General features: G+C 41.4%; 1 protein-coding gene across 5 annotated transcripts in view; it reads left to right on the top strand.

Moving 5' to 3' along the window:
• Positions 1-26,167, top strand: part of LOC144683435 (suppressor of tumorigenicity 7 protein homolog) — a 153,937-nt gene extending 127,770 nt beyond the window's left edge. For 2 of the 5 annotated variants that reach the window (XM_078546439.1, XM_078546442.1), the window contains exons 12-15: positions 3,999-4,149; positions 9,647-9,739; positions 15,419-15,558; positions 25,778-26,167. In XM_078546439.1, the coding sequence (XP_078402565.1) occupies positions 3,999-4,149; positions 9,647-9,739; positions 15,419-15,558; positions 25,778-25,873 (480 nt within the window). In that variant the 3' untranslated portion in view covers positions 25,874-26,167. The remainder of the gene's footprint in view (positions 1-3,998; positions 4,150-9,646; positions 9,740-15,418; positions 15,559-25,777) is intronic. The other 3 variants (XM_078546440.1, XM_078546441.1, XM_078546444.1) reach the window with 3 other exon arrangements.
• Positions 26,168-26,428: the final 261 nt, after the last annotated feature.

Here is a 26,428-nt window from a genome sequence, read left to right as displayed (position 1 = left end):
GACCTTTAATGCAGTTAAAATTACACCTTTAATGTAGATAATCATCCCAAGAAGCTTCACAGAAATGTGACTAAACAACATTGACACTGATAATCCAGAGAACACTAGTTCAGTTCTCTCCATGGAAGTCTGAGAATTTGGATTCAGTTTAAAAGAATAAAATAAATAAATAAATCTAGAAATAAAAAGCTGGTCTCAGTAAAAGTGACCATGAAGCTGTTGGATTGCTGCAAAAGCCCAACTGGTTCATTAATGTCCTTACAGGAAGTGATTTTACTGTCCTTATCTGGCCTGACCTCTAGTTGACTCCAGTCCAGTATTAAAACTGCTGCTGTGAAGAACAAGATGACATGATTCAAGGAGCAGGCACAGGGAAGACCTTCTCAGGGCAACTTAGGGATGGGTGGTAAATGCCAGCCTGGCCAATGATATCCACAGTTTGAGAATGAATGGCGGGGGGGGAACCTGCTGATGACCTGTGCATACTGATTTGGAACTTGTGAATAGTGAGCAAGCTGCCTTAATTCATGTTTCTAACAATGCCAAAACTTGTGTCTAATTGATTTTCTTTGAAGATAAGAAGGTCCTTTGTATAGCGGAAGAATTCAGTTGGAACCTCTTTTGCTAGTTTCTGCTCTGAGTGAAAGGTTGGGTGGCATCTGCTCCTGGGCCTCGTACCTGTGCTCCTTTTAAATTGGAAATGTGTGTAATTGCTGAGGATTGAACTCGTGCACAACTACTGAGGGTAGGGGCTGTGTGAAATCTGCACGAGTCAAAGTGGGTCAGAGATGATTGAGAGAGTAGTGAGGTTGTGAGCCTGGTGAGGATGTAAGAGGAGACTTGAAAGATGTCTTCAAAATTATGCAAGAGTTTAATTGGGTAGAGAAACTTTTCATTTGTGGTTGAATCCAGATAAAGGAGACGGTGCATAAATAAAAATTAGTCCCTAGCAGATCAAATCATTCAGGAGATGAGTGATGAGAATATGGAATTCATTGTCAATTGGAGTGGTTGAAACATGCATTTCAGAGGAGGCTTGATGTATTTTTTGAGGATACAGGGGCAAAATGGGTGGAGGCTCAGATGGAGTATAAACACCATTATGGCCCAGTTAGGTTGAATGGCCTGTTTCTGTGTTGTACTTTCTATGTGTATGTAATCTAATAATAAACTGTATGGAGGCTGCAAAATAGTCTCAGCCAATAACACCCTCCCCACCCTGGTTCGTCGGTGGTTTTGGGGCAAGTATTGTACCAGACAGTGCTGCACATATCCTATAACTTTAGTTTTGGTCTCCAAACAAAGGATGCCACAGCATTTTTGATACACTTTGCCTTTTGCATAGAAGTTAGACACCTTTTAATGAACCACAGATGCTAAAGCATGGATTTGGTATCAAGTCTGTGTTGCCCATTGTGACCCCAGCATACATCTAAATCTTTGTGCTCTCAGCAGCCTCTAAGGTGGAATTGATGCGAAGGTCGTCCTTCTTAGAGGCACCCTTGGTTACATTCTGATGAATGGCACCTAATATGCTAGTAAAATGTTGTCAGCCTTTACTCAGTTGTCAGAAGGTTGCCACAGAGTCTTGAGGACATAATCCAGACTAACACTTTAGTGCAGTACTGAGGGAGTGCTACACTTAGAGGTGCTTCTTTTGGATGCTCCCATGGCACTACTATTTGAAGAAGGGCAGGGGAGTTCTCCCAGTGCCCTGACAAAAACATTTATGCTTCAGCTAACTTCACTGAAACACATTATTTTCATTGCTGTTGGCGAAGCTTTTTTGTGAGAAAGTTGGCTTGGGTGTCTCCTACATTGCAACGGTGCTGGAGTTCAAAAATTGTTAATTGGCTATTTAACAGCCTTAGTGCTTTGGGATATTTTGAGGGTATGCAAATACATGTCTGTAAATGCATGTTTTGCTCTCTCAATCGTCCCTGTTTCCGCTATGCCATTCCCTCTGCTTCCTTTAAAGCCATCATTTAGAAGAACCTTGTCCCCAAAACTTGCCGCATGCTGAAAGAGAGATTGTAATGTCAGATTAAAAAAGGAAAAGCAGTTTGATGTAGATTGCGTGCCCAAATTATTAACCTTTAATTTCTTTTTACAGAAGCTGGCTGATTGACAGTATTTTCTGTTCTCGTTACAGATTTGCAGCATTGCCAGTTTTATTGTTCACTTTTAGATTATTGTAACAGCAGTTTTGACACAGTGAGGATGATTTTAATGACAGTGGAGTTTTTAATCAAAGTTTTAATGACACTTGATAGAGTCAATAAGAAGAGGTTATTTCCGCAAAGTGGAGAGTTAGTGTAATGACCAGGGGGAATCAAATTAAATTTGTCATCAAGGGATTGTGGAGCTAAGTTAGGAGTACTTTATTTATGCAGATTGTTGTTGAAATATGGAACTCTGGCACAGGATGTGCTGGAGGGAGACTGATGCAAGGAGGAAATCTGCATGGTGTTTAAATGCAAACTTTGTTGAAGGAGGGGCTGGGTCAGAGCTTTTATCTGCAAAGATTAAAAAGTTAGAAGTGTATTACTGTCACTTAAAACATTGTACTTATAAGTATACACATTGTGTCAGGTGTGGCTCAGTTGATGGCACCCTTGCCTCTGAGTCACAAGGTTCTGGGTTCAAGCCCCTCTCCAGGACTCAAGTGCAAACAATCAAGGCTGACACCCAGTGCAGTACTGTGGGAGCACTGTACTGTCATTGAGATGAAACTTTAAACTGAGGCCCTGTTTCTGCGATGGATGTGAAAGATCCCATGGCACTATTTCAAAGAGCAGGGGAGTTATTCCCTGCTGTCCTGGGCAATATTTATCCCTCAATTAACATCAGAAAAACAGATTATTTGGTCATTATCACAAATCTGTTTGTGGGAGCTTGTTGTGTGCAAATTGGCTGTCATGTTTCCTACATTACAGCAGTGACTTTCTTCAAAAGTAGTTCATTGACTGTAAAGCACTGAGATGTCTGGTGGTTGTAAAAAGTGCTACATAAATGCAATGTTTTTTAAACATTGTACCATTCTCTAAACATTCTGGACCACTGAAACTTTACATTCCCACGTGCATATAATTTGTAAAGCTCATGAGCCTCAAAGTCTTTGCTTTAGTATGGAAATTGGTAACACATTTACATCTCTTGGATTTCCTAAGAATCAGTTCAGCTGACAGATGGGGACTGGAATCATTGCCCACGTTGCCATAGGTTTTTTGACTTGTACTCAAAGGTTATAGGATTTGTCAAATTTAGGTCTAACTTTATAATGTAAAGTATCACAACTTATAATTGCAAGTATGGACAACAAAATCTGTGGAAGTCGAACTTATTGCTGGGTGATTGTGCACCAGGAATCACATTTACAGGGCTGTGCATCTCTTCATGTCGCTGATGTTGTGCTGTGTTTCATGAGGACGGGGTTAGGAATTATCAATTCCTCTGCACAATGTGGCCCTTGTTGGCAACCCAGAGCCTCTATGGAGGGAGGAGTGAAAGCTTCTGGAACAGGAAAAGGAGAAGCAGTGAGAAAGATTGAAGAATGGAAGAGGAGGGAGGAATGGGAATGGTTCATGAAAGGGAGAGGTGGGAATGAGGGAGAGTGGGAAAGAGTGACAGGTTCACAAATGGGATGGGGGAAGGAAGAATGGGAATGTTTCACAACTTAAATACATTAATTTCTTACTGAAGTAAAGTTCAGATCATATCAAAAATACACTAATTGTCTAATTTGTATGGGGGGGCGGTGTGGTGTGGAGTGGGGTGGTGAGGGAATTGCACATGGTATGAGAAATTAGCAAAAATAAATTTTAATCCTAATGCTCCATGTCTTTTGAAGCTAAGCTTCCTAATACCACCAATCAGTTTAAAAAAAATCCCTCCTGTCCCCATATATTTAAAGGTGATTACGCTTTGATGTTTACTATTTTGATTTTTTTAAACAACTAATAAGTTTTTTTTATCTTTTCCCATTTTTTCCCCCTCAGTATTTACTAGAAATGAAAAGTTTAATTTTGCCTCCAGAACACATTCTGAAGCGGGGAGACAGTGAAGCAATAGCATATGCTTTCTTTCACCTTCAACACTGGAAGAGGGTAGAGGGGGCCCTTAACCTATTGCACTGTACGTGGGAAGGCAGTAAGTATCCTTTTGCTGTTCGTGTCAAAGCTCACTAACCTAATTCAAAGCGATTTTCATGTGATCTTGTTTAATTGGATGGTCTGAACACTCCAAGACTCATGCTGTTTTTGTAATGAAGATTAACTGGAATGTGAAGGGTTTCCCTGAGTTCTAAACTTCTGTCTGATGTGATTATTTTCTAGCATGTGATTCTCTATTGGGAGATTTGTTGAGGGGAATAGCTTGATCAAGGCTTTTGAGACCTTTATTTGGTTTCAAAAAATAGTGAGCAGTGTCTTGCTTTTCATACCAGCCTAGTTGGTTGTTTGCATTTTAATGGCAATATTTATGAGGTTGCAATTTATCTGTGGATTTGTATATGTTTTCTTTGAATTAGGAAGCAAAAATACTGATAAAACCAACATAGAGTTATCAGAATTTCTGTACTACAGGGATGTTCGACCCATTATGCCTATGCCAGCAGTAGCTCCATGTCGAAGGCTATCAATATTAGTCTTGCTTTCCATGTTCTACTCATGATCTCTAGGTTGCATGTCCAGTAGAATAACCACTAGGCTACTGTTAGCCAGAGAAGTGACCAAACTGCTGAATGCATTGGGGAAGACTAAAGGACGAAAGCTGATTCAGATAGGTGCAGATGAATAAAGAGATACTTGATGATCCCAGCCTGCCATTTGAGCTCCTCGGGTATCTGGGGAAGTACATAACTTCCAGAAAAGGCTTTGCTAGGCATTGCAGGAAGGGGAGGTTGGCTGGATGAGAAATATCTACAAACCCTGTCCAATGCTCCTCAACACATTATTGGTGATAAATCCTATTGGTAATGAGGATGAAAGTATGGGTAGTAGTTATGTTACTGCAATAGTGACTGGACTAATAACCCAGTGATCTTGAGTTCAAATCTCGTTATGGTAGTCTGAGAATTTTAATTCTGTTATCAAAATCCGCAAATAAAAATGTGGTACATGTAAAAGTGACGGCAATTGTCATAAAAACCCATCTAGTTTCCATAATGTCGTACAGGAGAAGAAACTTGTCTTCCTTACCCAGTCTTGCCTATACATGATTCCAGTCCCACACTTGTGTGGTTGATTCTTTACCCTCTGAAATGCCATAGTATTCAAGAAGACCCACCGTGTATAAATGCTGATCTCACAAAGGACATGAATCAGTGAGAAATAAACATTGCAGAAGGAGATCCACCAAAACAAGTTTCCTCCAGACTGCATAACCTTGGCGAGTACTTCCGAGAGAGACCACTCCACTGAACCAAAGGCTGCCTCAGCCACTAAAGGAAGGACATTATTGTTGACTTCCTACCAATCGTAACATAATGAGCAAAAGACATGCATTTATATAGCAACTTATCGCATGTCTCAAATGCCTTAAAGTGCACCACCATTAATTGCTTTGAAGTCCATTTTCCATTATTATGTAGGCAAACTTAATGGTCATTTTACAAACAGTAAAACCCCACAAACAGGAATGAAACAAATTAGTGTTGTTGTTTGAGGGAATGATTGGCCCGGACACTGGGAGAACTTTCTGCTCTGTTATAAATAATGCCATGGGATCCTTTTTCATAGACCTGAAGATATGCATAGAGCTAGAGTTCGAAAAGAAAGAGCTTGCATTTTTAAAATATCTTTAATGACCTGAGGAGGTCCCAATACACTTTATAGCAACTGAAGTAATTTTGAACTGTAGTAATGTAATGAAACACGTCCATTAATTTGCACATCGCAAGGTCCTGCTAACAGTAATGAGGAGATAAGCTGTTTTAGTGATGTTGATTGAAGGATAAATATTGGCCAGGACACTGGAGAGAACACCCCTGCTTTTCTTTGAATAGCATATTATACTGGGGGTGAAATTGGACCTCATTATGCGTTTTCTCGGCCAGTGATGATGACATGTCATCAGAAGGAAGTAAATTTGAACAAAATCCTACTTAACACAATATTTAACGAATCCCATTTTAAACAATCTAATGACTTCTGTGGGGTGGGGGAAGAGCTGAGACGATACAATACCTAAAAGCTGCTTTCACGATCTCTCACCAATCACTCACCTCTCCACCTTTTTTTTGTAAATAAATCATCATAAACCCCTGATGCTCATTTGGTCCCATCAGCACCTAAACATTCTTCTACCACTCTTCTTCATATAAACACACTTCTGTTTCCTTCCTGTACACAAAGCCCAAGGGCACTATAAACATGGGCCTCAGAAATTTGATTAAAGGTAGGTTCAGCTGGCAGGGTGATGGGAGGGTAGGTAATTGTGTTTTAGATGGTGAGTTTTTTTAGAATGCAAATTTCATTGCCGTTTCTTTTCAATCTTAATGACTGGTAATCAGGGGCTGTAAAAGCTTGAGGGGTTTCTTTGGAATGGATTAGGTTTATTAGGAGGTGTTTAGTATGTGCTAACAGATGCATTCTGTCCGATGTGCTTTAGCTGCCGTTTCGGTATATACATGTGAATTGATTGAAATATATTTCTGTTCAGTGGAAAAATTAGAAGGGTGTATTTTTACATTCTGATTGGTCTATAACATGGCTATTTACAAAATTTAAGTCCAGATTTTCCCTCTATCATAAGAAACCACCAAATACTCGCTCAAATTAAATTTGTCTCCATAAGTCTGGGTGAATATATTGTACAAGTCAATGCATTAGCTGGGTTTTAACTGGGCTCCTGAGATTTGGAAAATCAAACCATTTCTTCAGTTACCTTGCAGTGTATCCCAAAATGCTTCAGTTGATTCCCACATTGAGCTTCATATGTCCAGTCAGTACCAGTTGTAAACCAGACTCTAAAAGATAGATGTACAGAGAAAAGAGTGATTATTGAAAATACTGAACAGATCAGTCAGTATCTGAAAGAAAAAGGAAACATTTTGTCTGAAGAGACCTTTCATTTTGATTTGTGTCCAACATTGGCTCCCTTTGCCCTAGCATCTTAAAATATTATCCTTGTTTTTAAATCCCTCTATGGTTTTGCCCTCATTGTCTCTGTAACCTCCTCCAGCCCCATAACTCTTCTCACAACTTTTCTAGTCCTCTCACTCCAACCTGTTGTGCATTCCTTTTTCACATCACTCCACCATTGGGAGCTGTGCTTTCTGCCTGCTAGGGTTATTAGTCTGGAATCACTTTCCTAAATTCCTCATTTCCCACCTCTTTTTTAAGACCCTCCTGAAAATCCACCACACTTAATATTTTCATTAGTATGGTGTGCTGTAAAGTACGTCAGGATGTTTTTTCTTTGCTAAAGAACATTCATTCTTGGGATATGAGCATTACTGGCAAGGCCAGCCTATATTGCTCATCCCTAATTGCCTTTGAACAGGTGGTGATGAGCAGCCGCCTTGAACTGCTACAGTCCACGTAGGAACATAGGAGCAGGAGTAGGCCATTCGGCCTCTCGAGCCTGCTCTGCCATTTAACTAGATCATGGATGGTAATCTACCTCAATGCCATCTTCCCGCACTATCCCCATATCCCCTAGTGTCATTGGTATCTAGAAATCTATTGACCCCTACTTTGAACATACTGAACCTCCACAGGTACTCACCACAGTGGTGTAGAGGAGGGAGTTTCAGGATTTAGGAACAGTGATAAAATTCCAAGTCAAGATGGTGGGACTTGGAGGGGAACTTGTGGTGTTCCCATACATATGTTGCCCTTGCCTTAGGTGATAGAGGTCGCAGGTTTGAAAGTTGTTGTAATTTGTGTCTGGATGTAGAACTGCTTAAGTTAATACATGAGGCAATGAGAAGGGAAGTTTATGTAGATTTTTCACAGTTTGTGTCCATTAATTGGTGAACTTTTTTATTTATTAAATGAGAATATTAGTCCTAGGGAATGGCATGCTTCCCACTTAGGGCGCCTCAAGCATTATCAGGCAAGAACAGCGCAGGTTAACATCTGCCTGATGGAATTCAGTTTGGTTGGTGCTGTTATTCTTTGGATATGACGTTGCCCTAGTAATTTAGGTGGCTGTTGAAGAAACCATGTCATTGTTTAAGAAGAAGAGCATTACTTCTCCTGTTCTTGCTATCATCTTTCCCTCAATCAATGTCACCCAAAAAACAAATTGTGGGATCTTGCTGTGTGCAAAAATAACAGGCTGTATTAGAAGTGCAGTGATTGCTGTGAGGACATTGTAATTTTTTACATGTGAATTACTTTGAAATGTTTGAGAGAGATGTGGCAATCTGGCTTTGGGAGCGTTTGCAGATGATGTTACTGCCACCACACTGGCTTCCTCCTGCCTGCTTATCCATCTTGGCCTGTCTAAAGTCGCTGACTCCCTGTATGTAAGTGTACTGACTCATAATGATCCATTCTTTGCTCCATCTAAACATGCATTTAAATTCTGGGTGAAGTTGTCTAGCAGTTTTCCAGGGCTAAGGGGAAAATGATGAAGTGAACCCTCATCTTGCTGTCTGGTAGAGTGTGTTGATGACTTCACCATGTGATACTTGGGGTGTAAAAGCCAACATTGGGAGAATTCGCAGCTCCAACCCAATGTTCTTAACATGAAGACACAAGTAGAGTTTGGATTCTCTGATCTGCATGCAAAATTTTGAGGTAGTGAACCAAATCTATGTGCCACAATTTAGGAATGAGCTGTGACTGATCAATGATCATGAAATTTGGGAATTGAATATGCAATTCTTTCAGACTCAGCTGTACTGTTTTGCATTTTTGCCTGTTAAACCACAGTACCTTTGTGTCTTTGTATGTCTATGTCTCTTCCTCCCTACCCCTCCCTCTCTTTGCTCTCTCTCGCTCTTGCACACTCTCCCTCCATCCTTATATTAAATTTTGGTTGCCTTTCTCTGGTTCACCTCTCTCTCTCCTTCACTTCCTGACTGTTCCTCTGGAACTCTATAAGTCCCATGAATGCCTGAGACTGGCTCTGACTGGAGGGAGAGATGCATGTGGGCCTGTTGTGTTCTTACTGCAAGAGCCAGCATCGCTGGCCATCCGATTTGTTACTTTTCATTCTGCGCTCAAAGATCAGTGGTTTCCACTAATAGGCTTTTCTTGAACCAGCTATTTGGTGGGCTGTTAGAAAACATGAAGTGAAGAATGCAGGCTGCGGTTTGGACACCCTCAATATAGACCACAGGAAACTGGATTAAGTTAAAACATAGGTGCTGCACAACAGTGCAAGACAATTTGAGGAATGATAAGAGAATTAACATACACAGTAACTGATTTTGGTGTTGTGATTAACTCCACATTTTAGGTAATATTAACTCTAATGTTCAGCTACTCTCAGACACATGTGGCACATACCAAGCTCACCTTGTCTGAGGGTCAGTCATTTAAAGCTAGAACCATTTATTTTACCGTAATTGCTAATACCCAGGATCTTGCAAGGAGAGAGTCACTCACTCTAGAGACTGCTGCATTGCTGGAACATCTGTGGTATATTACAGTGAATGCCGTGTATCTTATCTGTGTTACTGTTCTACTTTCAGCTTTTCGAATGATCCCATATCCCTTGGAGAAAGGTCATCTTTTCTATCCATATCCCAGCTGCACTGAAACAGCAGACCGAGAGTTACTGCCATGTATGTTCCACGATCCAACCTTTTATTCCTTGATAAAGAATGTGACTTTTCTCTTCCATTAAATGAGATTTTAAATAAAGCTTTGAAAAAGTAACTCAGGTTTTAATAAATTAGTAGAATGTGTTGTATTCCTACTCCACCTGCCCCCACCTCTCAATGCTGCTGAAACCGGATCCATGCTTTTATGATGTCAAGGCTTAACTTATCAAAGGTTCTCCAGCTACATCCACCCTCTGCAAGCTACAACTCATCCACATGCTACAACCTCTGTTCTCATCTTTGCAATATCTCGCTGTCCTATCACTCTCCACCCCCATTGCCCATCTGCACAGAATGTGCATGTAATCCAGGCTGACACTGTGTGGTACTGAGGGACTGCTGCACTGTCGGAGGTGCAAACTTTTGAATGAGACATTAACCTGAGTCTCTGTCTGCCATTCAAGGTGGACATAAAAAGGAAGATCCAGCAGCACTATTCAAAAAGAGCAGCGTAGTTCCCCATTGTCCCGTACAACATTTAACCCTCAACCGGCACTAAAAATGAAATACAGATTAACTGTTCATTCATCTCATTGCTATTTGTGGAACCTTGTGCTTTGCAATTTGACTGCTACGTTTGCTTACCAACATTAATGACTACACTTCAGCAGTAATTAATTGGCTGTAAAGAGCATTATGGCATCCTGCAGATGTGAACAGTGCTATATAAATGAAAGCTCTTTGTCTCTTCAAGAGTTCCACCCTAGATTCCTCCGGGAACTCACCCTCATTTGTGTAGACAAGCTCCTTGCCTCCCCCACTACACCATTGGCAGTCTCTCCATTAAACATTACACCCCTGTCCTCTGGAACTTGATCCTTAATTCACTCGGCCTTGTGATCTCCCTCCCTGTTTTTAAAAGTCTTCTCCAGCCATGGTCTTCAGCCTAACCTTTCTGTTCCCCCCTACTCGACAACTTTGCACTGCCATACATGAGAAACATTATAGAAATGTGAAATTGTTTTGATAAAAGTTAAAATTAGCATTACGAGTTCATAAAGTTCTGAAGAAAATGGCTAAAAGAAAAGCAGTTTTCATTTGCAAGTTTAGCTTTGAGCTTTTCTCCTATAATTAGGTCAAAAATGTGCAGACAATTCTCACTGAAAATTCCTGGCATACTGCAGAGTAAAAGGGTTCACAGTTTTACTGTTGAGTAAATAAATGTAAAATTACACAGTTCAGCTAAGTGATAATTTTAATCACTCAATGAGGAAGGTAGGATTCAGGGTCCCTTCATAATACCCAAGTTATTTTAATGGCTTAATGTATTATTATGAAGCTTAAAATCTGTGCCTTATCAGCACGGGAACTTGGTACTCTGCTTCAATTTGGAAAGGAATTGCTTCAGGGCACAGGTACAGATTCCTACAGAGACCAGGGGCTCACTTGGTATTCACAATGTGCTGAATTTGCGAAAGTCTCCAGCTCAGCATACAAGATTGCTATTTGATTTTACTTGTTGTGTGCTGTAATCCTGGTAGAGGACAAGCAGTTGTGTAGCTCTTGCTGTTTGTATGTTGTGGTTGGAAGAGTATGTCTGTCTCTGTTGAAGGGGTTTGGAGTGTCTGAGGGTGACCTTCATAGGCATCTACAAAAGTGGATTATGGGGTTGTGGTTTCCTGTTTCTAAGCAGATGATGCTTTGCTAGGAAGTAAATTCCTACCTGAGATATTGGGTCAAATGGTCACTCAATTAAGATGATCTCATTGCTCAGAAGGAAAACCCCCAGGGACTGATTTCTGCATCCGAATGGAAAAAGAGCAGCCCCTGCTCTTTACAGTTAATTAGCACCGTAAAGGAACAGTGCTTCTCAACTCCTGTCAATTCAGCCAAACACACCTTTGTGTCAGGTTACGTAGAATTGCATATGATTTATAGCACATAAACAGGCCAGCACAGATCAGTTGAGCCAAATGGTGTTTATGCTCCACACAAGTCTCCTCCCAACCTAATATGTTCTCACCCCACCAGCCGCCTCATTCAAAGGATCGTCCTGTGCCATTTCTGCCAACTCCAGCATGATGCCACCACCAAACACATCTTCCCTTCACCCCCCCCATCGGCATTCTGGAGGGACTGTTCTCTCTGGGACACCCTGGTCCACTCCTCCATCACCCCCAACACCATCACCCCCTCCCACGGCACCTTCCCATGCAAGCACAGAAGGTGCAACACCTACCCCTTTACTTCCCCCCCTCCTAACCGTCCAAGGGCCCAAACACTCCTTTCAAGTGTAGCAGCATTTCACTTGCACTTCCCTCAATTTAGTCTACTGCATTCGCTGCTCCCAATGCAGTCTTCTCTACATTGGAGAGACCAAACGCAGACTGATTGACTGCTTTGCGGAACACCTTTGGTCTGCCAGCAAGCATGACCCAGACCTTCCTGTCGCTTGCCATTTCAACACCCCATTCTGCTCTCGTACCCACATGTCCCTTCTTGGCCTGCTGCAATGTTCCAGTGAAGTTCAACTCAAATTGGAGGAACAGCACCTCATCTTCCGACTAGGCACTTTACAGCCTTCCGGACTTAGTATTGAGTTCAACAACTTCAGACCATGAACTCCCCCCCCACCCCTTTTTGATCCCCCTGCTTTTTTCTATATTCATTTTTAATTTTTTGTTTTAATTTTTATTTATTCCCCCCCCCACCCCCGGTCCCCCCACTTATTTTCATTATTATAATTTTAAAAATTATTTCCATTTTTATCAATTGTTTTATCCCCAGCTTTCAGCCCTTTTGACCTTTTTTCCCACCACCGTCCCCTCCCCCTACCCTGGTCCGGCCATTATCACATTCTGCTTCCCACTCTTAATGTCATCATTAGCACCTCCTTTAGCCAATACTACCACCACTATTAACAACCCTTTGACTTTTGTTTATGACATCTTTTGCAATCTCCTTTGCTTCCACCTATCGCTGGCCTTTCTATCCAGCTTCACCTGTTCCACCTCCCTTAAACAGTATATATTTCACCACATTTCTACTTTAGCTCTGAAGAAGAGTCATACAGGCTGGAAACGTCATCTCTTTGTCTTTCTCTCCACAGATGCTGTCAGACCTGCTGAGTTTTTCCAGCATTTTTTTGTTTCTTTCCTCCCACCCTACTTCATCTCACCCTGGCAGCATAAGGTTCTATCCCTTTCTCCCTCATGTACTTGCCTAGTTTCCCCTTAAGTGCATCTAAGCGACTCACCTCGACTATTCAATATGGCAGTGAGTTCTATGCTTTGACCGCTGAGTAAAGAAGGTCGTAAATGTGAAAGCATCCTACCGCCTGCTTTTTAAAAACAGGTTTCTGATTGAAATATTTTAATGAAACTGTGTGTCTTAAATTGTAGCTTGGTTTTAAATTCATTGACTGCATGTGGGTTTCCCAGGGTTCAGGACACCCATAAGCTGAGTGGGCCAAGAATATCTAGACCCAACCGCAGCGTTCGCCATGGCACTGTCCACTCCTTTGACCGCCCCAAACAAATCTGTTGCACACACCCCACAGTCAGACCCTCACGAGCTACCTTCTCTCCCTCCCTTCCTCCCCATGCCTGGTCTGTGACCTGGAGTATTAGATAGTCCTGCCTGGTAGTTCTGTCGGTTTCTATCTGACTGGCTGCAGGCCAGGAACCAGAGTCCAAAAATGTAAAACGGATCCTGCAGTTAAACTCAGCATTTCCTAGCTTCCCCATTAACGTTGTCAGAAAAGAAAAATGGGAAAGAAAAGCAATTTGAGAGTAATTTGTAATTTTATGTGAGATTATTAAGGGAGGTTTGCAAGCGGGCAAGAAAAATGAGAGCTAGAACTAATAACGCTGGAAATAATTAATCTTTTCATCAGCGTCTGAAAGAGAACGAGCAGATTAAGGTTTCAGGTGTGTAACCATTTATTAGAACAGAAGGTAAAGGAATGAAAACCATTTGTTACTGACTGAGTGTTCTCCACAGTGAGATTCTGATCATGATATGGTCGTACTCCAGACTAGAACGCAACTGCAGCCACGCCAGGAATCACTTTGCATTCACTTTCTTTGACCAATTATGGGGAAAAAAAAGCCTTATCCCAAGAATTTTGATGCTGTGACTGCAGTGAAGCAGGGTCTCGATTTAGACTTTCTGATCTTGCTCATGAGCCACAGCAGCAATTGGAGAGGAAATCTCTTCTTCCTTGTCTTGGTTTGGCCATTCATCTGAGAGGTCGTAAGGGCAGCATTATGTCTGCCAGGTTGGACAAAGCTTCTCCTAAATGAAGTGATGTTTGTCCTGAATTCTGTATACTTACCTGTTTTCTCTATTTTGCTTTTATAAGAATAGCAGCACTTTCGGAGAAGCACAGTTGCAATTTAGATCAGCGCAGCTCTTATTGTAATAGCCAGTGTGCACTTGTAATGAACAACATGAAGCAGAATGATGTTAGTTCAAATTCCTGATCATTTGTGTTGTGTTGTGGGGAGGTGGGAGTAATAGGAGGATTCCTCTTCAGTCTCCTAGCTGAAGGAGACAGAAAATCAGTAACACTGAGCTGGGACTGAGTGCCTCCAGGTACCCTGCTTAAACACAGCTTTGCAAATGGTTAGCGATTAAACTAACCAGCTCATGGTCAAAAGGCACGGGGCTCAGAGAACTACTTGTATGCTTAATGATAAACAGGCACAGAAAATAATCAAAAAGCCTAATGGAATGTTAACCTTTATATCTTGAGGGCTAGAATATAAAGCGAGGAAGTTTGGCTACAGAGCCCTCGTTTAGGCCGCATCTAGAGCACCGTGTGCGGTTCTGGGCACTGCAGCTTAGAAAGGATATATTGGCCTATTGTGCAGATTCACCAGAATGTTACCTGGGCTCCAAGGGTTGGATTATACAGAGAGATTACACAAACTCATTTTATATTTTTGGGAACATAGAAGGTAAGGAGTGATGTGATTTGAGGTTTCTGGGATTTTGAAAGAAATCAATAGGGTAGACAGTTTTCTTTTCCAGTAGGACAACAGGACTTAACCATAAAATCAGAACCAGGCCGTTCAGGAGAGATGTTGGGAAGCATCTGTACAAATGGTGGTAGAAAAGCGGAGCTCCGTGCTACAAAAAGCAGCAGATGCTAGCTCAATTAATAATATTAAACCTGAGATTGAAAGATTTTTGCTAGACAAAAGGGTATAAAAAGATATAGAACCAAGGCAGGCCTCTGGAGTTAGGACACAGATCAGCCAAGGTTTCATTGAAAGGCAGAACAAGTTTGAGGGGATTAATGGGCTACTCTGATTCATGTGGGCCAAACACTGATGTTTTTCAATGTCACTACCTAACATCAGCACAAGAACTGTGGTATATAAGAACATAGGAAATAAGAACAGGAGTAGACCATGCATCCTGTCAAGCCTGCTCTGCCATTCAGTATGATCATGGCTGATCTTGAGCTTCAACTCCATTTTCCCACCCCCTTCCCATTATCCCTTGATTCCCTGAGAGACCAAAAAGCTCATCTTTGCCGGGGCAACTAGAGACAGACAATAAATGCAACGATGCTGCTTTTGCTCATGTCCTGTGCACAATGTTTTTTTTCAATAAAAAGAACAGGAGAGTCTGTATGATTCATCAGGTTATAATGCACTTTTAAAATGAATCCTTTGTTATTTGCCCTTCTAGCTTTCCATGAAGTTTCAGTTTATCCTAAGAAGGAGCTTCCGTTCTTCATTCTGTTCACAGCGGGACTATGTTCATTCACTGCGATGCTGGCACTTCTCACGCATCAGTTTCCAGAACTCATGGGCGTCTTTGCTAAGGCTGTAAGTATTGCCAGTAAAATCTCCAGGCACTTGTATTTTACCTCTTGCTTGTGAACATACTTTGTAACCAACGTAAGTAAAACTTGGAAAATTTTGGCTGCAAAAGGTCGAGAATTCGATTAAATCTGAATGCCTGAATGCTACAAGCCTGAATCAAGGAACATACAGCTGCTCCATCTGCATCTCAAAGGGAAGAGAGGGGTTTACAATTTGGCTGGTGGCTTTTACATTTTTGGATCTTAGGAGTGTAGGATCAGGAGGAGGCCACTCAGCCCATCAAGCCTATTTCTATCATTTGGTGAGATCATGGCTGATTGGCTAACTCCATCCATCTGTCTTGGCTCTGTATCCTTTTATGCTCTTGTCTAGCAAAAATCTATCGATCTCAAATCAAAAATGTGTTCCCATCATTGCTTCAGATGTTTCAGCTCCTGGATCTTGGAGTAGTCCCAGCTGCCCATTCCTTATTGGGTATCTTCACTATCTTTTTAATATATCAGCCACACTGTCCAGGATAACAAACAGAATAATTGCCATTATTTTCTTTAGCTTCTGGAATTATCTTGTGCTTCTATAGAATTTCTCTTTTGCTTCAAATTTATGCTGAGAGGCTGTTTCCCTGGCTGGAGAGTCAAGTACTAGAGAATCATAGTCTCAGGATAAGGGGTCAGCCATTTAGCACTCAGATGAGGAGGAATTTCCTCACTTGGAGGGTCCTGAATCTTTGGAATGCTCATCCCCAGAGGGCTGTGAATGCTCAGTCGTTGAATAAGTTTAAGGCTGAGATCAGTAGATTTTTTTTGACAACTAAGGGAATGAAGGGATATGGGGAACAGGTGGGAAAGTGGAGTTGTAGAAAATCAGCCATGATACTATTGAATGGCGCAGTGGGCTTGAGGGGCAGCATGGCTGACCCTTGCATCTATTGCTTATGTTCTTATACATGATAGAGCTTCATAATATCAGGCCATGTTTAAACCTAAAACTATTAAGGGAATTGATTTTAAAAGGTGAACAGGGAAATAATTGACAGTCATGCATTTGATACGTGAACATAATTGTAGTGAAAACCTTTTTAAGTAGCTCCTTGAAAAGAAAACAAAAGGCTAAAGTCTAAACGTTTAAGCTGTCCTTTTATAAATAACGTTCATACACACAGCTTTCTTTTCTTGAATGTTTAACCACTGGGGTAGCTTTATAAATCCAATCTGAACTGTATCTCTTAGATACTCCAGACCAATTTTATCAGCTACAGCTCCTTAACTATCCCCACGAAAGCAGTTAACGTAACTTCCTGGATTTGAAAACTGTCGGCCACATTAGAAAATTACTCTCTTGTCATATACGTGGTTGCACAAATCACACAGTCTATATTTATTCGAAAATAGTTTGACTTCTTTCACAAACTGGCAGACAATTGATGAACCTTGTAGCATTTATGTTGTTAATCCTGGGACACAATTCCAACTGCAGTTAGTTCTTTTTTAAACTGCTTATAGCTTGTGACTGAATTAAAGGACTCTTGTACTAAGCTACAACTGTATTTGCAGTAATAACTGAGTTGTTATCTGTTGGTATGATTGGAGTAAAGAAAGAGAACTTGCATTTATGTAGGCCCTTTCACAACCCCAGGAAGTCCCAAAGCCAGTGAAATATTCCTGGACAATGGTTATTGTTTAACTGTAGGAACACGGCAGTCAGTTTGCGTTCAGCAAGACCCCACAAGCAGCATTTTGTACTTTTTTTTATTCATTTTGTTTTAAGGGTTAAATGTTGGTTGAAACACTAGGGGAACTCCACTGCACTTAACAGCCACGGAACTACTTTGCGAAGTCTAGTCATGGCTACAATGTAGGATTTACTGTTTATAAAATTCCCACAAGAAGCTTTGAAAAAGACCAGCATTGCCCACACGATTGGCAGTCATGAAGCCAGTGATCCCTGGTGGGCTAATGTAGACACGAGTTGCCTGAATTCATCAGCAAAATGACGTTCTTGTAATAATGAAACAGCAGTGCAGTAGGTTGATGCAACAGTGCCACGGTGCAGAAGGGTGCAAGCCCCCACACTGTAAAAATAATGAAGGAGATAAAGAGAGTAGACAAGGAGTGACTGTTCTACAGTAAGGAAATCTACAACATGGGGCTGTAACTTCATTCTAGAGTAGAGCCAGTTAAAAGCAAATTCAGGAAATAATTTCTTCAGACATAAGGCCCTGCATGCAGAGACAATTGAGATGTTTAAGCATATGACGGAGAAGAGAATAAACGGTTATGATGGTAGATTTAGATGCAGAATGATGGGAGGAGGCTTGTGTGGAGCATAAATGCCACATTGTACTGTGTGGGCTGAATGGCTCATTTCTGTGCCATATATTCTATTTGATCATATGATGGAATGTTTTGTTTACTTCCCAAGTATACACTTCTCAAGTGGCTCAGGGTAGCACTCTCGCTTCTGGGTCAGAAGGTTGTGGGTTGAAGTCCCACTCCAGAGACCTGAGCACATAACCTAGACCGACACTCCAGTGCAGTTACTGAGGCAGCGCTGCACTGTTGAAGGAAAGGTTGTCTGAAAAATTAAACAGAAGTACCGTCTGCTCTCTGAAGTGGATGTGAAAGATTCCATGGCATTATTTCAAAGAAGTGGCAAATTGGCTTTCATATATTCCTACAGTCCCCACCCTGAGCATTTGATCTCAGCTAAGTGCTGCATGAAGGCACCTGGCATTGCCCAAGTCCCCCTGCAAGTGGAGTGGAGTGGCTGGGAATGGAAAAAATCTCTTCTGGGTGGAATCCTACTGTTTCTTTTGATGTAATAGTTAAGGGAAGTGGTGAAATATTGCATGGTACTCTGCTAGTTATCTTCAAAAGGTAATCACAACATGAATTTTTTAAAAATTCATTCATAAGATGTGGGCTTTGCTGGCTGGGCCAGCATTTATTGCCCAACCCTAGTTGCCCTTGAGAGGGTGGTGGTGAGCTGACTTCATCCACTTCTGAGATCACTAGTGCTCCCGCCCGAATGGTTAAAAATTGAGACCTACAAATGGAGAGGACTTTTGTCCTATTCTTTCCTGGAATATGTGATTCCATGAAGCTAGTAATAAAATCCATGAGAAAAGGCCATTCACCCCATCTAGCCTAACCCTTCCAGAGTCTAAGTATAATGATTCTATCATAGACTCCGCTAAAGTAGCACATTGTTTTAAGTCAGTTATAAGTGACAGGTGCACCATTTTGACCCTCATTCTCTGGGATAGAGAAAGGAGAGAAAATCAGCCACAGTTCCTGCTGCAGTGATCCACTTGACCCCTCTCCTGCCACTCAAGACTTAGCTTTGTTTATGCTGCTGGACCTGTCCCTGGAGCAGCCTACTCCTTTCCTTTGGTAAAGGTAACAGACCAGGACAAGGTGCCCACCCTAACTCTTCCCAACTGCCCTTGCAATGGGTCAGGATTGCAGTGCTGGGCACAATCACTTGGCCCAGTCTCTTGGCCTTTTTTTTTGATGCTCAGTCATGAAGGCTTGGGCAAGATGAGAGTGGATAATTACCGAGAAAGAAGAGGAGTCCGGGGTGGGGGGGGGGGGGTGAAATTGGCAAAGAAAAATTTAGCTGAAGCTTTATTTTGTAAATAGAAACAAATCTTGTCACACCTACTATCGAAAGCATGCATCTTGGAGTGTCAGACAGCAGAAAGATATCATTCAGCTTGCTGATAGTGTGGGTGATAGCAATCAATTTTTGGCAGTGCTCAGCACATGGTTGTAATGTGCATCAGATGGTGAAATAAAGCAGAGGGACAGTTCATGTGTGGCTGCTGGTAATTCTGTAATAAATCTTCTCTTCACAAGGGGGATTGGTTAGGGCGGTAGTGGTAGTTAATGGTCGAGTCCCACAATCCGAAGAAAGCGGGTTGGGGGGGAGGAATCGAGCTCTCTTGAATGTGCTGACTCCACTTGTTGGCCAGTGTGAAACTAACCAGAGCAGCCTCGGGAGCAGGAACCAGATCCATGTAACCTTCCCCTGTGCCAGTCTGTTGTGTGGAAAAAAAAAGCATTGCTGCTCATGTTGCTTCTGTGTCTCTGCGCAGTTTGGGTCGAGGCCTTGTATGATTAATGGAAAAACACAGGGGCCTTTTTTTGCACTGTACCATTAGAGATTAGGTTTTGCTAAAAATGAGAGCGTATCAGTGGAAAAAATACTCTGCATGAAAATACGGTGTCAGGGCTGGTAGGTCAGCAGATGAACACAGGAACTGGTTTAAATAAGGCCATCTGTTTTTTATAAATATGAATTCCACCCCATTGGGAAAATTACAATGATGGGTAGTAATATTGTTCCAGTTATAATAGTCCTATGTCTATTTATTGTCTTTTATTTTAAAAGAGTGAAACATTCCACCTGGCAATCATGAATTTTATTTCTAGTCCTCAAGAGTTATAAATGTCAGCTGCAAGCACTAATTTCAGTGGGCAGTGCTATAGGAACCAAATTGGAAAGCCAGTACGGGCACAAAGGGTTGAATGGCCTCCTGTGCTGTATCATTAATCGCGTGGGTTAGAGCATCGCGTCCTCAAAGAAGGGCTTGTTCAGGGCAGGTGTCAGGAAGTAATATTCTGGGCAAAGGCTGGTTGAGACCAAGTCTAACAAACAACTCAGTGCTGCATTGGGAAGGCAGTAGAGTTACTATTTTGTTTGGATGAGATCAAAGTGTTCCATTAACAGTTGTATCACTCTTTGACTACCGATGACACCACAGGGTCATTAAGCAGAGAGTGTCACCCTTTGAACATAATTCACCAACATAAACAAATATGTTGCTGCTTTTCCTCCTTAATGCAGAACAGCTTTTGAATAATTGAGGTGGTCTTGTTAATGGGGCTGGGGAGTTGCAGCTATGGGGATATATTGAGAGTTAAGGTGGGGATAGAAGTCACTCGAAGTTCATGGGATAGGGGGTGGTTGAAAGCAGATATAGGAACGGCAGGACGAAAGGAGCCTAGGAAGGGAGCTTCAGAGGACAGGTGTGGACAAGCAACTACCAGTAGTGGAGCTGAGAAACAGCGAATGTACACTGGAACGTAAAGCAGGAGGAAGCCACGAAGGTAAGGAGGAATTGAGAGTGAAGCTGAGAATTTTGAAGTCAGTTCAATGTGGTGTAGGTGATACAGCAGAGCTTGAAGAGACCAGAGGATGGCAGTACTGGACTTAAACAGTTGAGGACTTGACCAATGGCTTTGCATATAAGTTGAACTTAGTTGAAGCTAGAATTGTGTTGGGGACATTGAGCCTCAACATAGACTCGAGTTTTGTTGGCTGGCATCAGAAGAGATAGGAGTGGCAGCAGCAAACGTTACAGATGTAGAAGAAAGTGTCCTTGGTAACAGAGCAGAATGTGGGGGTGAGTGTTGAATTTTTATTTATGGAATTTTCAGCACAGGAACAGACCCAACCAGCCTATGCTCCACATGAGCCTCCTCCCACCCATCCTTATCTTAACATATCAACCTATCCTTCTGTTCCTTTCTCCTTTGTGTTTATCTAGCTTCCCCTTAAATACATCTAAACTATGCACCTCAATTATACTTTGATAACAAATTCCACAATCTCATTACTCTCTGGATAAAGAAGTTTCTCCTGAATTCCCTATTGGATTTATTAGTAACCATCTTATATTTATGGCCCCTAGTTTTGGAACTTGCCACAAATGGAAACACCTTTTCTACACTTATTTTATTAAACCCTTTCATAATACCTGGTTTATAATAACACAGCTGAGTATTTAATTATGTAGACACAGCACAATGAGGTTTCACTATTAAAACCCTAAAGCTATTTTTAAATTGGAGCAAGGGGAGGCGGTGACATAGTGGTATTGTCATTGACTAGACCCAGGGTAATGCTCTGGGAACCCTGGTTCGCACCCCACCTCAATGATGGTGGAGTTTGAATTTGTTTGGAAAAAACCCATCTAATTCAGCAATGTCCTTTAGGGAAGGAAATCTGCCATCCTTACCTGGTCTGGCCTACATGTAACTCTAGACCCTCAGCAATGTGGGTGACGCTTAAAATGACCTCTGAACAAGGGCAATTAGGGACAGGCAATAAATGCTGGCCTAACCAGCAATGCCCATATCCCATGAACGAGTAAAAAAAAATTCCTGCTGCAGATCCCATTTAGCAATGGAAACCTTCAGGATTTTAAATATGATTATGTATATTTTGGTTTTTGAATAAACAACCACAATGGCAGATATGCTGAACCTTAGTAAATCACTGGTTTAGACCCCAGCTGGAGCATTGTGCCTAATTCTGGGGACCACACCTTGGGAAGCATGTCAAGGGCATGGTGCAGAAGAGATCTACGAGAATGATACCAGGGATGAGGAACTTCAGTTATGTGAAGAGATTGGAGAAGATGGGATTGATCTCCTTTGAATAGAGACAGTTAAGGGAAGAGTTAATATGCTCAGAATCATTAGACATTTTTGGTGGAGTAGAGAGAAACTATTTCCACTGACAATAGGGTCTGAAACTGGAGGGCACAGATTTGAGATGATTGCAAAAAATCCAGGGGAGGGGGGAATGAGAATTTATTTTACACAGAGAGTTATGATGATGTGGAATAGACTACCTGAAAGGGTGGTGGAAGCAGATTCAGTAAAAGCTTTCAAAAGGGAATTAGGTAAATGCTTAGAACAGAAAAAAAACTTGCAGTGCCGTGGGGAAAGAGCAAAGGGAAAGGACTAATTGGGTAGCTCTTTCAAAGAACAGTACAGACGCAATGGGCCAAAAGGTCTCCTATGCTGTACGATTCTATTAACTTTGATGTGACCTTTTCACTTTCACTATTTTATGATGTGCCTTGAGTTTGATTATGTGGGCATGTAACTAGAATTTATTTGGCATTGATGTTCAGCTATAAAGTTGTCAGAACAGGCAAGGAGTTAATACCAGGCAAGGCAGTAGTTTAGCTTAAGCTGACGATTGCATATCTCTCTGTGATTCACAATGCATCAGGGTCAGAAGATAACGGCCTCAAATAAAACTGTTACTTAGTTTCGGCTGAATTAATTAAATTGTCATTGTTTCTACTTAAATATTTTAGAAGAAACAAAGTAGTGCTGTCCAAAATTAACCGCACCTGCCCCCCACCCCCGCTCTCCCTCTGATTCAAATATTTATCCACGTTTTCTTTAAAAGATACATTGACCTGTACTTCAACCACCCCCCCATAGGAAAGCATTTATGCATTAAAATCTAAAACCTTCCTGACACCTAGGCAGTGATATTGGCCTGCGCTTGTAACATGAAATAGGTTCCTAATGTTTAGCAGCCCATTTTATACCATGCCTATTGACTTGTAACGAGCCAATATTTTGTAAATTACACCAGTGCTACTTTACACTTCAACTCAAGCCCAAATAGCTATTGCCTTCATCTATCTGTGCTTGCTGTTTCATTTGATTATGTATTTGAGTCCCTAGGCTTCTTTGTTAATCTACAGTCCACCCTTTCAGCATCTTCCCATTAAATGTATATTCCCATTCCATAATTTTCCTCCTAAAGTGTATAACTTCATACTTATTCACTAAATTGGTCACTGGGGTGAGGGGATTGGCCTTTGGCGATAGGCTGAGTAAATTGGGCTTATATTCTCTGAAGTTTAGAAGAATGAGAGGCGATTTCACTGAAACCTACAACATTCTGAAGGGGCTTGATTGGGGAGATGCTGAGAGATTGCTTCTGCTGGTTGGGGAGTCTGAAACACAGGGATACAGTCTCAGGATAAGGGGCCGATCATTTAGGACTAAGATGAGGAGAAATTACTTCAGGGTGGTAAATCTTTGGAATTCTCTACCCCAGAGTGTTGTGTCTGCTCGATTGTTGAATACATTTAGAGCTGGGATAGACAGATTTTTGGGGTCCCAGGGAATTGAGAGATATGGGGAGTGGGCAGGAAAATGGAGTTGAAGCCCAAGATCAGCCATGATCGTACTGAATGATGGAGCAGACACAATGGGCCATGTAGTCTACTCCCGCTCCTATTTCTTGTGTAGTCACATTAAATTGTACCTATCATCTGTCCACCCATTCTGCCAATCTGTCATGTCTCTTCCTGAAATCTTTAACAGCCTGCTTGCTGTTTAAGAAAACAAATTTCAAGATCATGCTCCCTATGCCAAAGTCCAGATCATCTAGATATCTGGGCCAGGAGTTTCCTCCCCATTTGAGCCCAGATATGTTTGTTTAAAAAAACTGGTCAAGTAATTAAGTCCTTTAGCTGAAGTTTTGTGAATGCCAATGTGTGTCCGTTGGAGTTCTATACTATTTTGGTAAATTATTTTAGTATTTGTCTTTGTCAGTGAAACCATTTTGTACAATTTCCTAGTTCTGCATTCTGATCCTGGACAGCTTTGAATGGAATCCTTCGCAGCCAACGTTTACAAGTGATGTGTTCTATCAATAAAAGATAGTTGCTAATAAATGCAGTAGGGAAATGGGAAGAAATGTCTTTACTCAGAGAATGATTAGGACGTAGAACATGCTATCACAGAAAATGGTTGAAGGAAATAGCTTAGATGCTTTCAAAAGGAAACTAGGTGAGTATATGAGAGAAAAGGGAATAGAAAGATATACTGAAAGGCTGAGATGAGGCAGGTGGCATGGGAGGAGATTCACGCGAAGTATTAACACCAGCACAGATGAGTTGGATTGAGAAGCCTGTTTCTGTGCTATACATTGCATGCAATCAGCCTGCTCTAGATTTTTTTTTAAAAGTCGAGGTTATGAGTGTCAGTTTGAAATAATAAAGGATGTAGGAATCTTCATTAAATGTTAAGACACTGAAGCTGTCAACACATGGGAATTGGAAAGAACTGAGACATGCACCAAAACTTGGGGTCAGTTGCCAATTCTGCACTCAAATTAGGAGTGGCCTTTGTTACTGTTAGTTGTTAGCCTTGAGCAGTGGAATATTCTGAACTGTTTCTTGGAGTAAAAGTTTGGGGACATTTATTTTGCCAGGTAAATATTCAGTACTCCTAGCACTCCCTCAGCACTGCACAGGGAACGTCAGCCTAGATTATGTGCCTGAGGTCTTTGGAGCAGGAGCAGGATTAGAATCCATGGCTAAAAACAAAAAGCTAAAAGCTACTGCGGATGCTGGAAATCCAAAACAAAAACAGAATTACCTGGAAAAACTCAGCAGGTCTGGCAGCATCGGCAGAGAAGAAATCAGTTAACGTTTCGAGCCTTCATGGCCCTTCGGCAGAACTGAAGCATAGTTAGAAGAACTTCTAACTATGCTTCAGTTCTGCCGAAGGGCCATGAAGGCTCGAAACGTTAACTGATTTCTTCTCCGCCGATGCTGCCAGACCTGCTGAGTTTTTCCAGGTAATTCTGTTTTTGTTTAGAATCCATGGCGTTCTGACTCGGGCGAAATTCCCACCAACTGAGCCATGGGCAACAGCTAACCTTGAATTATCTGTTAATCTTGGGTATTTTTGCATGATTCTGTAAACTAGGCAGTATGTTAAAGTATTTCAAAGAAGATAAATTCCCATATGTCGAAACGGCTGCGTTCTAAAAAAGACCCTCTGCCCAATCCAAGCTGCATGCATCATCTAATCTAAAGTGAGGGCCAGTAAGAGAGGTTGGTTAACTTTATTTTCATCTGTAGCTCGCAAGATACAGTAAATACATTCATTTACAACTGTACAGTTCCACCTACTCCTATTGTAGAATCCAATTGTCTTAAGCAACCTTGGAATCATTTAAACCTCCTTCTTTGCACAAAAACACCCGCAGAGAGAATGTGATATTGAGCAGAGTAGCTATCAGCTCTTGAGCAACATGATTTTCATAATCTGGAAGAAAACCCAGGATGATATTTTAAATTATTTTGTTTACTATTGTGCAAATAAACAGAACAATAATGCTTTATTAACATTTATATGCTGGTAGCACAAATGATTGCTTCTAGGCTGCAGGTTTTTTTTTATAACATTCTAAGTCTCTCATCAATTCATTCCAGAGCAGCTCAGACAGTGTCAGTTGACAAAACAGGAGTCAAATAGTTTTACAAATACAGCAATGCATTTCCCCTTGATGGTTTGGTGGGTGTGTCTTTGGATTGGTAATGCTGCTCCTGTATGTCACTCAGTCAAAAGACATGTCTCTGACTCTCACTTCCTTACTGTTTAATGTCTTGCAGTTCTTCAGCACGCTCTTTGCACCCTTCAACTTTGTGATGGAGAAGATTGAGAGTGTCTTACCCTCCAGCTTCTGGCACCTGCTGACCCGAATCTGACACAAATGGTTCACAGAAAACAGACCCAACACTCTTTTTCCTTCCCTACCCCCCACCCCTTTCCTGGATCTGTCAGTGTACAACAAAACACTGCCCAGGCTATTGAGATGAAGGAGGGAAAGGCTGAGGAAAACACTACTACTGCAAGTCGGAGACACTGTCACTTCTGCCAAGTCTGGATGCTTTAACTTTGTAACAAAGAACTGAAGAGATTTATTTCAGTTTCTCTTGGCCAAATGGAGAAACAGACAAAAAATCAAAAAGGAAAAAAATAAAGTTAAATTTTGTGCATTATTTGTGTAGATGAACCCCATTTTATTTCTGTTCACTAACTTGTACTGCACTCACTCAGAGGATCACGGAATGCAGAAGGCCACGCAACTCATCTTAACTTATCTATCCAGAAAATTCCAACTGTCCCTCCATTATTGTTGCTCAATTGTTTCTTAAATTATTTCAATATTTTCAGCTCCGCTGCTGTATCTGGAAACTTATTCTGTATTTTAGTCGTTGATTGTGTGGAGAATTTCCTGACACCAGTCCTAAAGTTACCCT

Source organism: Cetorhinus maximus, chromosome 8 (assembly GCF_964194155.1).
Source record: "Cetorhinus maximus chromosome 8, sCetMax3.hap1.1, whole genome shotgun sequence".
Classification (NCBI taxonomy): Eukaryota; Metazoa; Chordata; class Chondrichthyes; order Lamniformes; family Cetorhinidae; genus Cetorhinus; species Cetorhinus maximus.
The sequence above is the reverse complement of the archived record's forward strand: the minus strand, read 5'-3'. Positions and strand labels throughout refer to the sequence as shown.